Raw genomic sequence first — 18,361 nt, 5'->3', positions numbered from 1 at the left:
CTCCCCGAACTAGCCTGCAAAAACAAAGGGCGACCGCTAGATGGCAGTAAAGAGACACAGAACCTTCTCAAACAGACGTCTAGCACGTGTCACAAGTCCAGAGCAAAAGGAAAGGAGCTGGAGGCTTGATCGGTATAAAATATCATTATAGTAATCAACTGTCCACTCTATGGTTATTAATATTTCCGATTACGCAATCTCGGGGAAAGGCAGGTCCACGCATGCGTGCCGCAATTACTCTTTCCGTATGCCTCTTTCTCTGCCCTTCGTTTAAATGTATGGACTGGGACAGCGAGCATTACTGAGCTTCGAGATCAGAATGCAGGAAACGCCGAGGTTCGGTGTGTGGCCAGTTCGTTATTCCAGGGAGGAATGATGACTGTCAAGAGGGTTCATCAAAAATATTGGGGTCAAACAAACATGGATTGAGGTTTGATCATTTTGTTCAGTGAAACTCTAGTTTGCAGTTGGCCAAGACCATTCCAAAATTGATTCCTTTCAATTTTATCCTTTGCTTTTCAAAGTTGTGGGTCTGTTGGGACAGTGCCCTTAAACAATGACTCAACCCTTAGGGAATGAGTCGCTTTTTACTTCTCTCTCCCCGTTCAGGGAAGAGGTGAGGGACCTCTGGGTTAGCAGGAAAACAGTCAATCTGGATCTTGGCTGGTTGAAAAAGAGAGCTGCCTTCACTTTCTGCAGGGAATTCTTTAGTAGTATTCCAGCTCTCTTAGAAACCAAATAAAGGGGAACCTTCAAATATTCATGTAAATAAACTTTATATCATGCAATATGTCAATACATCACCATAAAAACTCCCAATGGTACTACTTTCCCTAAAATAATGAGTGTCAGGACCATTCTGTACAATACTTCATCTATGTGTACCCCCAGCTGGCTTAAAAATGTCTCACTAACCATGCATCCTCATTCCTAATCCATAGCTGAGGCCATCTGCCTTCACTGATGTTAAAGTGGTGGTAACTCTTCACATCCTTCTAACTACAATATTAAAATACTTCACTAACCATTTTTGAAGGTCATGTCCTCAAGAGCCTTTCTCTCTCACACACACACACCTATCATGGAGGAAATGTGGAAATTTAACTGTAGAAGCAGTGTTTTCCCTGTTCTCCCAGCATAGGTTGGCGGTGTTGCCATATGACTGATCTATGATGCCTCCACAGGGGTGCTGGGGATGATGCTGTCAGGGCAGATTCTGCCCAGCTCCGAGGATCCTGCAGACATACCCATTTTCCTCTGGTCCTTGGGCACTCTTTCCCAGGGCCTTTCAGCTTTTAGCAGCAGGACAGTTTCATTCTTTCATACTTGGTTCTCTGTCTATAGCCATCTCTTCCCACTACTCCTGCCCCCCAGGGTGTAATCCATGGAGCTGATATATAGGATCAGAGAAGGAACAGCTAAAGAGCTGCTTCCTCCTGCTTCTCTTCCTTCCCCACCCTTTCAAGCTCTGTCAGGGCTCAGAGGAGTGAAAGAAGAAATGGAAGGTGGAAAAGGAAGCAGCTGTTTAGCCATCAAGTCTGTGATCTCATGGAGCTGAGTGACTGGTGCTGCAGCTTTTGATTGCTCTTTCGGCAGTGGGAGCACTAGAAAGAGAGCAACAGTGCCCAGGATAGATGGTGGCAGGAGAAGCAGGGAATCTGCCTCCCAGCACCTGAAGTGCTTGATGGAAGCCTTTTCCATAATGCTGTCAAGGAAACTTCATGGATAGAGTCACCAGGAGCTGAGCTCACCTCAAGAGTCTTTTGGAAAAGGGAGATATATTTTAAGTACTGTGAACAGAACAAACAGCTAGGAAGTGGAATGAATATCCCCCATAACGAATAAAAGAATACCAAATTAGGCAGATATAACTTTTTGTTTCAGCATGTGAATTTAATAGACACCGCCACAGTATTGCGTTATAGAGAGGATAAATGAGGAAGTTTCTATTTTCCATAGAACTGGCAGTGGGTACAAGTAAAGCTGGGTGAGTCATGGGATTTACAAAAAACAGATATTCTGGTTTCTTCAAGAAAAGAAGGAAAGACAGAGAGAGTTTTATGCCTTTGTAAATCTGCACAGTGTAACCATATATAATTTTCCAAACTCCTGTACTGAATAGTTATCCTTTTGCTAACGAAGGAATTCATTATCAAAACCTCCCTCATATTTCTTCCATGTTCTGTATTTAAAGGAATAGAGGAAGAATGCTTAGGTATCTTCTCATTAACCACACTCCCACTCTTCTCATTCAGCACCAAACAACACTACCATTCCATACACATAACTACAAGTCCATTCATCCATCAGAAAGGCATCCCTATATTATTCTCCTTTAGTCCCAGAAAGTTCCCTAGTTCTTCCAAAACACCCATAGTTTCCCCCACCAAAGGCATTATGGTAATTGGAAATTAAGATGGCAAGTGTTTGTGAGCTAGGTGCTTTGCTCTGCCAAGCTAAATTAAAAAGTAAATTTTAAACAATGGATGGGAGAGAGGAACCTGATTGGTGCCACAGGAAATGTCTATGAGTGAAATGGTGCCCATAAGCTCTATTGAAGACTTTCAGTATAGCTCTATTGCTATGCTATTCATGACAAAAAATTCTAAATGTGTTTCAATTGCAAAACGTTTTACATTTGAAATATTTTGCATACCACTAGTGCTCACAACATGCTCTCAAAATGTACTTACTGGCCCAGATAGCTTGATAGCTAACAAGATCACTTTTTTCAATATTACAAGTATGTCAGCAAAAGAACCTACCATTCCTTTACATTTCCTGTGATTTGTGTTATATTAGAAATCTTAAGAGCAAATAACAGCCCTAAGCTGATTACTAAAGCTCAGTGAGTGCATTCAGGTTAATAGTTACTAGTGCTAATGCAAGAACTGTTGGAAACTTTGGGAAAAAACAAATTAAATGCATTGAAAAATGTATATTTTGTGAAACTATGTGAAACGATGTATATATGTGTAAGTAGGTTTGATTTTTTTTTTTAAATCAAGTAGTGTTTAGTTATTCCATCATTTCTTCCTGAATAGATTTTTTTTTTCTGACATGAAAAAAGAAGGAAGAAGCAATGGGATAGGAAAACAGGAAGGTGTCAATGGGGAAACGGTGTTACGTGTCCCTCTCCATAAAATTATGGAAGTGAAGGACAGGGATTGCAGAATTAAATTGTAATCTGGAGGCACTCCTTATGCCCAAGTGGAAATAACAAGTGGGAAGGAACTATGTACGTTTGTAGCTTTCTTTTGTTTGTCTGGGTAATGTTTTCTTTTTCTTTTCTTTATGTATACATACATACTTAACTAAATACAAAAAACTAAATACAAAACAAAATGTTGTTGGAAGCGCAGTAAAATTAATGCTTTATTTAAATTTACGTCTGAGATTCAATATTTTCAGATAGTTATATTCTTTTAATATTTATCTCTATCACATGGAAGTTGACTTCTGGACAAAGAAAATAGACTTACAGCCAAAAGACTTACTGTTCAGCTTCAGAAAGACAAACATATGGCTCCAACTGTTCAGTGGTTTGCAAAATTGATTAATATAGATCAGCTATAGATGACTGGTGAATCATGGCTTCGGTGTATTGATATATGTATGTCTGCAAATATACGTCTTATATGTTTTGAGGTTTTTTTAGTTTTTCCCCCCCTTCTTTTATAATTTGGTGTTTTCTTTTTCTTTGTTTTTTGTTTGGCTATTTTTGACCAAGTGAAATTTATTTACAAATATTATATGTGTGCCTTCAAGTCAGTTTTTGACTCCTGGTGACCACCTGGACCGGTCCCTGCAGTTTTCTTGTCAAGATTTCAGAAGTGGTTTGCCCTTGCCTGCTTCCTAGAGCTGAGAGGGAGTGATTGACCCAAAGTCACCCAGCTGGCTTCATGCCTAAGACGGGACTAGAACTCAACAGTCTCCCAGTTTCTAACCTGGCACCTTAACAACTCCGCCCAACTGGCTCTATTATTTACAAATACACCATATCAATAAAAAATAAGGGCTTTGTCTAAAGTAAAATCAGATGAGAAATAGAACAACCTTATATTGAAGCAACAAGGTAACCTTTATAGATTTAATTTCCATAAACTTCTATATAGATTAAGTTTTTAAAATTGTAGTTAAAAACATTCTCTGTGGTTTCATCTGTTCTTTTTTTTAGAGCAATCTAATTCTGCAGTGCTGGCCCTATTATGGACACACGTGCAATAAATGCTGCAGATGTATTTTCAAAAGTGGTGTCATAATTGGGAAGTTGTTCTGCCTGCCTACAGTGAGTCAAAATGGGAACCACAGTGGAGTCCCAGTGCATTAAATATGCCTAAACTGGGGGCAGGACTCATTCCTACCCCAATGACTAAGCTAACAAAATCCTCTTTGTAACGATTATGATTTTTTTCCTTTACTGTTTATTTCTTTTACCCTTGAACATGACTTTTATGTAGTCCTTGGTTCTTCTGGAAGCATAGTTTAAAACTGCAGTGAGTCTGCAGGATCCCTGAGGTAACTTGGCTATCATTTCATCTCTGAGGGAAAACAGGGTTGTCCATATAAAGAAATGAGTAAATTTTCTAAATCTGCTACGGTCTCCAAGGTGGCTCTTATGGAAACTGTCCTAACCCCAGGTATCTCCCTTGGTGTTTACCATCTTCCCTGCACTCCCCTGACTTTTTAAACTATTTTTTTCCTAGAACAGCTAAATGCTGCAAAATGATATGCTGCCCTCCAGTGCATTACAATTTGTCATGACTGAAATGGCTGCTAGGGCAAACACTGAGGAGTGCAAAAAGAGGCTTTATATTGCATAGCTTAGAACAGGGTTCCTCAACCTTGGCAACTTTAAGACAGGTGGACTTCAACTCCCAGAATTCCCCAGCCAGCCTTGGGGAATTCTGGGAGTTGAAGTCCACCTGTCTTAAAGTTGCCACGGTTGAGGAACCCTGGCTTAGAAGATAACCCTACCTTGAACAGAGGTTGTTGGGCATGTTAGTTTTGCTTTGCAGACTAGGAAATTCAAAACACCTTAGCAGTCACCTTTCCCATTAGAAACCATTTTGTGACAGTGCCCGTGACAGTCTTTCAAGTTGCAGACGTGCTCATTGTCCCCAGATATTTTGAAGCCCTTGTTCTAGTTCATGTTTCCTAGATCTGTGGTTCCCTATCTTTCCCTTTCCCTAAATGACCTGACTTCCTTTGAAACAGGCCTACCTTATCTGGATTTGCCCAAGCATTAACCACATTTTCCCTATACAACTGCCATTTCCTCCCTTGTTAGCTCTCACTCAATGAAGGGACTGGGCAGCTAAAAGTCACAGTATGAAAGTGTGTGTGTGGGTGTGTGTGGGTGTGTGTGTGTGTAGCATCTGAACTACAGGAAGAGCTTGCTGGAGTTTTGCAAGACAGGAGCATTGTCATCCACTCATAATAAAACACTGGTTGTCTTTAGGGAAGTGGCTGCATCTCATTTTAGAAGAAATTCTGGAGCCCTATCACACCGGAGGAGTAGAAAACATGGGAGACCAGATGAAAGGTAGGAACAAGGCTACTAATAATAATAACCATGAAAGGGATCTTTTTCTATGGCAACTTGACCACTGTTTGTGGTACTAGATTATACTCTTCTGTGACAGCAGCAGCTTTAAAATAATGAGACAAATCTCAGAGAAGAACATAAATGATTAGCTCACTCTGGAAGAACACAGACTGCCTCAGAAGGTTAACACACATGGAATTAAAAATGCTCCAGTAACCCACTTTTTTCTGGTTTGTCTACATGAAATTACCACTGTCTCATCCCCAGTTCAGACCTGAGGCAGCTTAAAGTCATCCTTAACTCTTCCAGTTTTAAAGAAGTGTTTTCTCTCTTCTCATCACACAATTGTGCCACAGATATGATCTGGCACACTTCATTGGCCACATTTGCTGTTGGGATCAAGGGCTGGGAACTGCTTACCTACCACTGGACACTTTAAGCTGCTCTGATGTTGCATAGCACTTTCCAGGCCTTGCATGGATTCCTGAAAACACACACAGGTTGGCATAAACCGGACAGAGCCATGAGTTGCTAGTTCTGTCACCAATGAGCGCATTACAGGTTTTCCACTGCTTCTGCTGACAATGGGTTTCATATGGCCATTATTATTTTTATCATTATTTTACTACCTCTGAAGACTTGCACAAGAGCACTAAAACTATCCCCTTTTCGGGAAATACTCCTGGGGGCAGTCTTGGGCACCTGCACTTTCTATAGCTGTTTTACAGCACAGCAGAGTTACTTATATTCCAGGCTGGGTGTGAGACAGCAGGTACCATCCTTCACCATCCACGGGCCAGGGTGATGATTGTGGTTATGATGTTTGGGCTAAGTACAGTTTTGTGGATCTAAAACTCTTCTCTAGCACAGAACTGGATTCCTTGATCTTGCAGCACTAGTCAGGAGCAGAGCTAACTCATGATCAGTTGCTCAGTTCTGCTTCACCCCATGCTCCTGTCCATACCTTTGGCCTTTTGCCCCTGCACCTCTTATCAGGAGTGATGCCAAACAGAACTTCACCCCACTTCATCCTACACTCCTCCTCCATGCCTGTAATCTGTCAACTGGGCTATTTCTGAATCTGGATTTAGTACACTTTTGGAACAGCACTATACCTATATTCAGAAATAGTCTGACAGGTGATGGAAGTGGAGGAGCAGATGTGAGGAGACCACCCTCCCACTTCACCGTAGTGAAGTGTTAGCAACTGCTAGTTGAGCAATTTGACAGGAGCTAAACTCCTGTTCTGAGCATCCCTCTAAACTCACCTCAATCCACATTAGGGAAAGTGATCTGTGGTTGTTCACCGATGGGTGATGCTTGCAGGAAATTAAATGAAGTCAGCCCCTTTCTTTAATTTGGCTCACAATAAGTAACGTGGCAGAATAGGGATGGCCAATGGGGACAGGAGGTGGTCTGCTTGCATGCTCTTCTGCTGGCTCCAGGACTGCTGGGTAGCACTCAAACTTGGCCACCGGGAAGAGCCATCAAACTTGCTAAGTGGAATATGCAGAACATTCCTTAATCTAATCTGCTTTGTAGGGGGATTGCTGTAAAAGCCCTGCCGCTTTTGTATGGTGCATCAGCGGTGCATGCCCAAAGGGGCGCGGCTCCAGTTGCAATGTTGCGACCACCATCTTGCCTATTTTGACACCCCCCTCCCCCAGATTCTACTGTAGGTGGCTAATTTACATTTGGTTTGGGAAGGGTAGGGATAAAGAGTAGATAGTTGGGCCAGGTCAAGAAAGGGACACTGGAGAGATTCCAAGAATGCTGTTTTATTATTGTAGGATATATTAACAGAATCTTGAAAGCCTGTCCAAGTTCCTCTCTGATCCATGTTATACTAAACAAAATCAAGGGAAGGTTATTTTGATATTCTTTTTCATACTTCCTTCATTTTAGGACTGTGTAATCTCTTCTCCAAGTTTTCCCTTAATGTCTTGCTCCTCCCTTCCTCCCTTAACAGCCATCTCATACCTTTCCCACGTCAGCTTCAAATTCCTTTACAAGGCCTGATTCTGAAAGGATTTTGAGACCTAGGCAGAATCTTTGTTAAGGCTCTTTATTGATTTTTTTGTTAGACTGTTATTCTGGAAATGAAGTGTACATAGAAATCCCTCCTCCCATTTTTTCCCCAGAACAAACCGGTCGGATAGGTTGGTCTGAGAGAGAATGATTGCCCAAAGACTCCTAATGAGCTTCCATTACTAGGGTGGATTTGAATTTGGGTCTCCCACTGTACTCTAACTTGTAAACAAATTATGTAAAGAAATGCATTTTCCTCATTTTTTTTTACCCATAGACCAGAAGGGAAGTAGGGCCTTTGGTGGCTATGTTGTTCACCTTGCTGGGCATCTGCTGTCCTTACACACATGATTTCATAGGAAACCTTTGTATTTTTTAACAAGGTTTGACCTGTAGGTTTTCTAGCCGTGAGAATCTCAGGGCCTTCTCCTACTGCTGAGTTAAAGTGTTCTCCGTCCAATAGTGAGTGGCAGAATATGGTGCTAGCTTGACATTTGATGTCTTGTTGCTGATCTATATCTTGCCTGCATTTTGCCCAGTAGCATGACTGAGCAGTGCTGTCCTCATTACGCACGTGGAGCACCTGATAAGCAGATTGATTGGTTGACTCCCCCTGCTTTGCTGCCCTCCCACTTCAGCATTTGACCAATTGTTTGGAAAACATCCAACAATCTCAGCAGTGCAGGAGAAATGGGAGCTGGGGAGCGCTGAGTTCAGGTATCTGCCCAGTATTTGAGTCCTTCCTGTGCCTCACCTCCCATAACCCATTTTCCCATAACCTGTTGAGTGGCATTAAAAAAGAGGAAGAAACAGTTTGGAGTCACAAAGGGAGCTGATGAAAAAGCAGCACTTTTATTTACAATTTCTCTCCCTTTTGCTAGGCAACAAGTGTTGATTTCCGGATACCTCTGCTTTCTGCTTTCCCCATTGTCAGTACAGGCCACCCACCACTTCCAGAGTGTAGAGATGGATGATGTCATGCCCCTCCCATTCCTGCTTCTGCTTTAAAAGTGCTGTTTTCCATCCTAATCCGTTTTAAGTCCATCCGAGCAGATGGTCTGCAGTACTGGCAGCTCCAGCTCCGATTGACTACAGGGCCTGCCATACCCCCTCTCTCCACCCGTTAATCTTTGCTCTCTGCAGCCATTATTTTCTGGGCTGCCAAGCTGCTATGTTTTCCACTGGCAGGCAGCTGACTTTTTAAACTATTATTACCTTGCAGGATTGATCATACGAGGGCCCATTAAATCAATGAACTTTGTGCAGAGCTCAAGGAAGATGACTTTGACAGAGATAGGCCAGGTTCGTTACCAAAGCATTGAGGGGGAAAACATGGCTTAAGTCCAAAACAAGCAGAAAGTATGCAGAAACAGCTCAGACAGGGCCTTCTGTAATTTGCATGGGTATAGGAAGGGCAGGAGGTACAGCACAATCAGACTTGCAAGATTCGGTTACTATACCTGCTCTCAGTAAAAACAATTTGAGCCTTCCTGCAGAGTTGATTTCTGGCCTTGTCTACCTGGAGGGGCTGACACATCCCTACCCATTCTAGAAGTTCATGACTCCATTCAACATTATACGTCCCAGTGGGCACATGTTGAGTTTCTGTCCAGATGGGATGTCACAAGCTCCCCTTGCTTTCCCACCCCCTAAGTTGCTGCATAGGCAGACTGGAATAAAACTGCAGCATTTCAGTGAATGCTGCTTGTGCTTCTATGAAGCTGAACTATCAGTTCTTCCTTGCTACAAGTTTCTACGGGCCTGCAGTGGAGTGTAGGAATGAAAGAACAACCTGTTCCCCTTTTGCTTTGATTATTTAGCATCAGAGCGATGATGGTACAACGAAGGGAAAAAAGAAAGGGCCTATCTTAGAGTCAGGTTTGGTGAGAGCCAGTTTGGTATAGTGCAGTGTTGTCCAAACTTGGCAACTTTAAGATGAGTGGACTTCAACTCCCAGAATGCTGGCTGGGGAATTCTGGGAGTTGAAGTCCACTCATCTTAAAGTGGCCAAGTTTGGACAACACTGGTATAGTGGTTAAGGTACCAGGCTAGAAGCTGGGAGACCATGAGTTCTGCTCCCGCCTTAGGCCCAAAGCCAGCTGGATGTCCTTGTGCCAGTCTCTCTCAGCCCCAGGAAGGAGGCAATGGCAAACCACCTCTGAAATCTTAACAAGAAAACTGCAGGGACTTTCCCAGGCAGTTGCCAGGAGTCAACACTGACTCGAAGGCACCAAAAGAATAATAATTAAAAAATCCTAGTGTCAAAGGGGAGAGAATAGGGGAAGTGAGGGCAAGGGATAAAGGCATCCAAGCCTCTGGGAAAACAGGAAAGGCCCAGGGCCTAGTGAGGAGAGAACAGTCCCTAAAAGGAAAAAGCCCTAGTCTGGACTGAGCATCAACCTGGTCCTTTTGCCAGCCCGCTGCAAGTGGAATCTTTAAAGTCAACTTCAGGAATAGCCAGGAGTGCAGTAGGGCTTTGCAGTGCGTTACAGGGGTAGATATCTGCTTGCGGCAGGGAACTCTTTGCATGCAGGTGGAACAAGATTGTGCTCACGTACACAGACCCAAAGGATCATTGTACAGCCTGCTGCATCCAACTCTTTCGAGCAGAACGGTGGCAGGCTAGAGGTGAGGGGTCGGCTCACGTCAGCCTGAAACAGCCATTAAGCCCCTCTCCAATCTGCCCATTACTGCTCGCCTGACTTCACCTCCAACGTAATAGGGGGCTGTCATTGGATGCTGCCAGCTGAAGAGAAAACACAACTAAAGTGCAACTGCCTGGGCTGGAGACAGTAGAAAACAAGGTCATGGGAGATGGCAGGAAAAAATCCAGTGCTGTGGCAGGTCCTCAGAAATGTTTACAGTTCACACTTTATACTGGCTGATTAACCATAAATATTTTCCTGTAATAGCCATTTATGCAATCATGAAGGTTAAAAAAAAGAAGAGCTGAGCTTAGCCGTGTTTCTTTCTCTAGTCTTCAGAAGCAATCTCGACGATTCTGAAGGAAATTATGAGAATGTCATACCTCGAAACAGAACAGCAGCAATGAAAGTAAAGTCAGGTATGAGATTCTTAAAAACACAAAAGGATCTTGGGATTCAAATTTAGACATCATGGGTTTTTTTCCTGCTTTGAGAAAGATTAAAGAGTCTCAATGTGCAGGGGAGAAATGCTTATGGCCTCAATTATCCCCCACATGGTCCTATTTATGCCTATTTAAACAATTGCTATATTATTAATGGTGCTACCAGAGGAATGAGATGATGATCTTATGAATATTTGATTGTGAAATTGTTGCTAGTCTTCTAGATGTTTAATTTTTATCCTGAAGCACTTTGGAGTCTAGGTGGCTCTTATTCTCTCTGCTGAACTGTATACTGTCTTCTATAGATTATAAACCAGAACTCCTGATTGATTTTTTAAACCCCTCTGTCCTCCTAGAAGAACGGGTTTAAAAGGTCTAAAGGTTGATGACATATGGCCAGGGTAGCACTATACTGACCCATCTCACCCCATCTTTCCTTTCACACCCCACAGTGTCCCTTTCCCATATTAGCGGGGTAACTTACTCAGGCTTATGTATTTTCCAGTATTCTCACTTTTGTACACATGCCTCCTTCTGCTTATATACATTTGCTCTGCTTTCCAGTACCGGCCATCTCATAATATAATCGGCACTTTGCTTTCTGTTGGTTATTTACAGGTGTGCCTTCATCTGTGCTGATTGCCAATCATATAGGTTGCCTCTCTTCGAGAGCATCTATGATCATCCTTTACATCTCCGTGTGTGTATCCCTGTTGATGGCAACAGCTGCTTTTCTGCTGGCCTGTTTGAAATGTATGTTCAACATTTCAGTTGCATTCTCATCTGATGCTGTTGTGCCTATTCATGCTAGTTGTCGTTATCAAACTCCGCTGTGAGAGAACTCATTTATGTGGCATAAGAAGTAAATGAATTCAGCTAAAATGAAATACTTTCCCACAAAACAAGATGTTCACTATGCTACCTTTATTTCCTTCTAATCAACCAACATTGTGGGTGACTCATGCTACTGCATGTCTCTTGCATGGGCGATGATTGGTTCATTCAGTCACCCCGATGCAGAAGATTATGCGCTCTCAGCAATCCCAGAAGGATCCCTACAGAAACACAGCAGGTGGGGACCTCTTGATGAAAAAAGTTCTCACTGTTACTCTAAAAATGATAAAGCCTTTGGCTGTGTAGAAGTGGAGAATGTCTTCAGAAATATACATGCCTCAGCTATCCAGAGGCTGGGAAAATTATATTAACTGATGTACCATTAAAAAGCTGTAGTGAGGGGGGCGGGGTTGGATGAAAGTCTCAGCAATGATGATAGACGTTTTGTATTTGTACTATGCTGGGTGGGACCTATTAATTTTGGAAGTATAGATCCTTCCAGCTCCCTCTTACCATATTGCATGGGTCTGTGCCCTGCAGTAATCCCTCAGTGTCCAGAAGGCTGGTTGAAGTTCCAGGCAAATTGCTACTATTTCTCTGCTGATCAGCACCCTTGGGAGAAGGCAATGAGTATCTGCCAAAGCCTCAGCGCTCACCTGGTGGTGATTGAAAATAATACAGATAAACAGGTGAGCCATTCCTTATGGGGCGGTTGTCTTGCACTCTAAACTTTCTTCCTCCCCACCCAGTCCTATTCTTACAAGATGTAAGGCACAATACAAACGTTTGCAATCGCATGTAGTTCAAATTTTCTTCTGCTGTTTCCTAAAGACTGCTAAGATTAGGTATGTGAAATAGATCTTAACATTTTAAGAGGAGATTATATCTCCTGAACCTCCTCTGTTATTAAGACGTGAAACCTTCACAAAAAGAAGACGACTCTCTTGTTTAAAAAAAACACAAGCACCTTTAGCTAGCTGACCTGTATGCAGGTTTAGGAGATTCCAGTGGAAGCTGCGTTATTCTGATGCATGTTGGAATATCACATGCAGTGCTTCAGATTCAAAGGCAAAAGGGTACTTCAAAGGGATATTCTCCTAACGCCTCTCAGCAGCCCTTTAGAACAGGTGTGTTTCCCCCCCAGGGTTGTGAGGTTGTCCTCTGCAGGTGCAGTGCAATCCCTGGGGAAAGATGCCTTCCCTTGAGGTACACTGTGAGTACCACCCCATGCCACAAAGCTCCTTGTTGCTTCATAGCTCTAATATTTTTATTAATAGTTAATGGAGCTAGTATTTATTCATACAGTACTTCATTGTTAATATAAAATAGGTATCCTGTAAATTAAGAGTCACAGCTTTATATTTAATACAATATCTTGTAGTCTGTAATTGGCAGCACGGTTTAAAGAACTTTTCACCCTTTGCATTTTTACCCTTTAATTCTTTCCACTTGAAGCCATGATCTTTGGTCCATGTTTTATGTTTACATGGTATGTTGCTCAGCAGTTCATATCAGTTTTGAATCTGGCTGGGGCTTTGAGGGCAACTCTTGTAAACACAAGGTTAAAAGCACTTAAAATAAAAACTTAACTTAAAAAACTTTTCCCATGGCCCTACCTTTGCTTTCGTTGCTCTTTCTGGGAGAGCAGGTCATGGCTGGACCTTTGGTGAACCGATTGAACTATCAGTGATTATGTTTGTTGCCTTCCACTTTATCAATCTATAATAGTCCTTACTTCTCTTCAGTGTCTGTCTCCATTGCATCTGAATGCTATGAATCCTGAACTGACAAAATCCATTCACTCTCCTCTGCTTACTGAATAGTCCCCACATTCCCAAATCCATGTTTGTCTACTGAAGACCCCAGACCTTTCCACTGTTCAGCTGAAATGCTGTCCATTCATCTTTGCGTTTTCAGAAAGCTACACCAGCATCAAATGTGTTATCCCCATTGCTAACCCCTACCCTTCCTCTATGGCCACTGTCACTCAGGTCACTGAAATCACCTGAATTCCTTCCAAGATAATGTGTAAAAAAATCCAAATGGATTTTATATATCTTGCGAATGTCCTTCAACAGTGTTGGGATAAGGGGAAAATATTACCTTAATCCCAGTACAAGAACAAAAGACAACTAAAAGTTGTTTCAGGGCCTTCCCCACTGCTGAGCTAAAGTGCAGCCTCAAGTCACCAGAAAATTATATTGGCATAAAAATTGCTGATCAGGCTGTTATTCCAAATCTCTCCTCTGAACCCTCTGTTCCAGCTTGCTGCTGGGTGGTGGTCTGGAAAAACTTTGCATTTTCCTTTCAGTAGAAATAGTGAGATTTATTTACTCACATCTCTGTGTTTGTAATATTTTTACTTAATATTAAGACTTTCAGGTACAATTTTTCCGAATATCTTACATTGCTTTAAAGAAAGTGAAATTCCATAAACTTAAATCTGTTGCAATCCTGGTTTGGGTGAATGTTACCAGTACCCCTAATCCTGATTCAATGAACTGGGTCTCAGTCATAGCTCCAGACATTAATATAATCCTTTTTGCTTTCATCTTTCCCCAGAACTTTCTGGACCATCAAAAAAATTCTAGTTACTGGATTGGCCTCAGGAGGTACCCTAAAGGAAAGTGGATGTGGATGAATGGCATGCCTTTACTTGAGAAGTAAATGAAAGTTACTGATTATGGCTCTCTCTCTGATTACTCATCTCCTGATACAGTTTTTAGGATATAAAAGGAGAGAAGAAACCTCTAGGAAAGCAGTCACAGATGAATGGAATTGAAGTGGGTTTTTCAAAACATTTTAAGACATTTTTCTGACTATGGTGGCACCTTTACATCATGGGAGGAGTGGTTCAAAACCTCTTACTTGCCAGGACAAACTGTCGCTTGCCATGTTCTCTAATCTGCCCAAAAGAAAGAGGGCTGCTTCATGGAGATCTGTCCATGAAAGAAGAGTCTGTTACAGACTGCAGTTCAAAGGTTTCTTCTTCTTCCATAGTAGACGGTTTGGAGAGGAAAGGGACAATCATTGTTGCAAGCAACACTGTGGAAGAAATGTGTACCTCTTGGTGGTATCTCTTCCATAAAAGTCAAGTCCTGGATTACAGTCCTAACCAGAGATGCTACCAGGAAAAGTTATCAATCTTATATTGGGGAAAATCCTTAATGGTAGAATACCCTAATTCATGTAACATGGCTCTGCAGACTGTAAGGCCTGCTTCAATTCAAAATCCTTCTGCCAATAGGTAGGTTCACTGGCACATGGAGCTGAGTGAGAAGGCGGGATGGGCAGTCTGTCTTTCCTTTCACGGCTGCCTTCCCAGATTGAGTGGTGGGTGGTATACTGGGAAGAAGATGCCAGGGGAAGAAATGAGAAAACAGCCAGTTAGGCACTACAGCAAAGACACGTATCTGTTTGGGGCCAAAGATCAGACACCCTTTTCTGTTTTTCTTCCAAATCTCATATATTATTTTGTAACTGCCTTCACACACTGTTGCACAGTTAATCTGTCCACAGTGGATTAGCAAAATGCTGTTGGATTTTTCACTATTGCTATCCCTCTCACTAGAACATTTTTGCTTGGTTATGTTGCATGTTGGATTGTGGCTTTGTCATTTTTTTTCCGGCCACTATAGGTTTTATATTTTTGTATATGTTTTTATTTTTTTAATATTCTGAGCTGCCCAAAGTCACATATGTGAGATGGGCAGCAATATAAATCCCCTAAATAAATAAATAAATTTTGGTTCCTCTTCAAAACATTTACTTAATTCCTGTTCCTGCCTGGAGAGGTTGATGAGGGAGGGAGATGAATGAGATAAATAATATGTAAAACCATGATATGCAATATTTCTCAGAGCAAATAGCAATATTTAAGTATCATGCAAAACTATCATTTTAATTCTGCTTCCAGTAGATTGTAAAAAAATATATACCTTAGCACTGTTAAAGGACCTTAAGCTGAAAGTCATCATGAACTTATATATTCTTTAACTGACACTGTAGGAAAGATCCTCCTTCTCTAATAATTAATGCTTGTCATTCTTTATTTACAGAACTCAAACGATCGAAAATAATGAAACAAAAGACTGTATGTATAATTCAGTAGAAAATTCTAAAAGTAAGAAAAAGAAAACTGTTTGTACAGAATATTTTCCTTATATTTGTGAAAAAGAACAAGCATAAGAAATGTTACATGCAATTTTGTAAGGTTTACATTTTCATTTTGAAAAACCATGTAGTTCATAATTTGCTAGTTTCTATCTAATTTCTTTTGGAGTTGCAGTTTTTCAAATGCTGCAATAATCAGAATAAGACATTCCAGTTAAGAACTGGTGCTAGCTAGGAAGCATCGTTTGTCTGTTCTTGGTTTTTTGTTTTTATTTTATTGAAACAATAAAGATGAGGGTAAAAAAATTAAAATATAAGAAGAAGCATATTAAAAAACCAAAATAAAATTTTAAGGATATTTGTAATTTTAAGGAAAAAAGAAGCATCCATATTCAATCATTCTATCTTGAAAAACAGTTGAATACACTTGTATGGATAAAGGTAATATGTGACATAAATGTCATTAATATATCCAACAGATGGAAAGGAGCTTTTAATAAAACTATCTGTAATTTTACAGGTTTTTAAGGGTTTTTTTGCTCTTGTATTAATTTTTCAGCAACTGGATAATGACCACAATAAAGTTATTTCGTTTTGAATTTTTCAGCAAATGACTTGCCTTTCTCAATGTTATCTGTACTATACATTCATGAACAGATTTAATAATTTTAAACTTGTTTGGGACATCACACTCATGGCAGATTTTATAGGCCAAATAACTAAGTATGAATGTATGAGTGTTTAGCAGGTCTTGTATGCAAAGGATTAGTAACATATCCTAGAATAGGAAAGAAAAAGCAATTTCCCATATTTCACTTGCTCTGGCAAAAATGTTTCTTGTCTTGATAGCATTCCTAATGGCATGCTATTGTAATTGTTTCACAACTGTAATTGCTTCACTGCTGTTCAATTCAAAACATTGTTCCAGCAATATTTTGCCAAAATGGGTTGGGGATAACAGCAGCATAGTAAATATGGGACATTTAGTCAATGCTCCCGGGAAACAATTCATACAAATAATCATGGGGACAATATAGCCCAATGGGTTCATGTGAAGTTCTGCCTGAAATTTCATTCTCAAAAGCAAAGTTAGTGCAGTGACCATCATCCAACATACAACTACTTGTATTCCTATAATGAATTGATAATGATGAGGAAATGTCTCTTGCTAGGAATTTAGAAGTAGAAGCTACTACATTTGACAGCCATGTTCTAGCTCTTGAATTTGTTGCTAGTGAAAGCAATCTTTTGGAAGACAAGAGAACTAACCCTATAATTTCATGCTATCAGTCCTACAGTATATCTTTTCTTCCCCACAACACTTTCCAGTCTGTCAGCCTTGATCTGCACCAATTTCATGAGCATACCAATCCTGCTAAATCTAGTAATTCTTAGTACAATCTACAATACATAATCAGTATTTCAGCAAAGGAAGTTTCTTGGAACTAGCACTCAAGCACTGGTAGAAGAGCACAACAATATAAAATGCATATCATGCAATAGGAAAGTGGATTCCAGTTGAATGTTAGGGAAAAAAATCCACCTAGACCCTAACAGTCTCCCGATACTGGGATAAGACTTTAATGGCAGTGCAGTCCAGGGCAGCAGTGGATGATCTCCCACAGTGGCTTCACATAAATGTTGAAGAACAGTAGATAGAGAATTAAATGCTGTGATTTATGATAAAGGCACAGCCACTGAGCCAATCTTTCCTTCTTCACAACCATCAACTGAAACTGCCCAAAGAGCAGAATCACTGAATGTGGGAATTCTTGGAGACTGAAGGAAAAAGGGAAAGTTTTTGAGACATGGTAGATAAAGAGCAGATGGACATTTTAGTCTTATCTTTTAAGCAAGGCATCAGTCCATCAATTAGGGATTCTATGAGAAAGGGTAAAGCAGCTCACAGAGACCCTGTCTTCATATACTCACTGTACTAATAAATGAAGGTTGCTCATCTAATTTCCAAGATTCTGTAAATTAACCTCTTTTTCTTAGCCGATTAATGAGACTTTGGTGATTGATTGAAGTCTGATTAATGAGGCTGTGGTGAATCTTGCTTTCTTGGCCATGTGCTGCTGTTAGGGGCTTGACACACTGTGAACTAGTACCTCCAACCCTCACAGATGGTCCAGGAGATAACATAGGGTCTAAGAGAACTAGGAGGAAGCATTATTCCTGTCCAAGTCCTGCCAAAAAACAACCACTTAGCAACCAATGCCATCTCTCTTCCATGCCCAGGGTTGAATCCTGACTGGTACAGATCATCTGCTTTTTCCTGGTCATTCTAGAATCAGCTCCCACCGCCAGTGTTTCAGTAACCAGCTGTAAAAAGGAAAAGTTGCAGATGGTGTGATAATTATCCAGAATAGCTATATCCAAAAAGGACTTTGTGAGGAAGAGTTGCACTATATCCTGTTATAAGGCTGCCAGCATAACCCCCTACTGGAGTGAGGAATGGACAACTTCCCAGATCCAACTTGTCACGCTCCCTCCAGCCATACATGAGTCAGGAAAGGCATGTGTGTAGCTGATAAGTCACTGAGGACAGACCAGAAGTCATTCTATCCGCTTACTGGAGTCTATGGACCAAAAGGAGGCCCAACTAAAACTGTTATTTAAGTGTGGCATAGACTTCTTTCATGTTTCTTAGGTTGCTGTTACTAGAAAGTTACAATTTCCTAAATCTCCTGTTCTAAAGTTTGTTGCAAATAAATGTGTTTTTATTTCTCTCTCCCTATCCTGCACAG

The 18,361-nt window shown here is 41.0% G+C and overlaps 1 protein-coding gene across 2 annotated transcripts; it reads left to right on the top strand.

Annotated features, from left to right (window-relative positions):
• The first annotated feature begins 8 nt into the window (after positions 1 to 8).
• On the top strand, positions 9 to 16,209 carry LOC103064803 (uncharacterized). Of its 2 annotated transcripts, none has more exons than XM_007442607.3 (7): positions 9 to 341; positions 5,462 to 5,545; positions 10,554 to 10,640; positions 11,283 to 11,417; positions 12,039 to 12,187; positions 14,061 to 14,161; positions 15,557 to 16,209. In XM_007442607.3, exons 1-7 carry the CDS (start codon positions 275 to 277, stop codon positions 15,684 to 15,686), a joined length of 753 nt encoding a protein of 250 aa, XP_007442669.3. In that variant the 5' UTR covers positions 9 to 274; the 3' UTR covers positions 15,687 to 16,209. The 2 variants fall into 2 exon arrangements, with proteins under 2 accessions (XP_007442669.3, XP_087989655.1); XM_088133529.1 differs by having other exon boundaries at positions 242 to 430.
• Positions 16,210 to 18,361: the final 2,152 nt, after the last annotated feature.

The sequence above is a fragment of the Python bivittatus genome, unplaced genomic scaffold (assembly GCF_059951505.1).
Source record: "Python bivittatus isolate LINGU-HERP-01145 unplaced genomic scaffold, Pbiv_v1 ctg000080_np1212, whole genome shotgun sequence".
Classification (NCBI taxonomy): Eukaryota; Metazoa; Chordata; class Lepidosauria; order Squamata; family Pythonidae; genus Python; species Python bivittatus.
The sequence above is the reverse complement of the archived record's forward strand: the minus strand, read 5'-3'. Positions and strand labels throughout refer to the sequence as shown.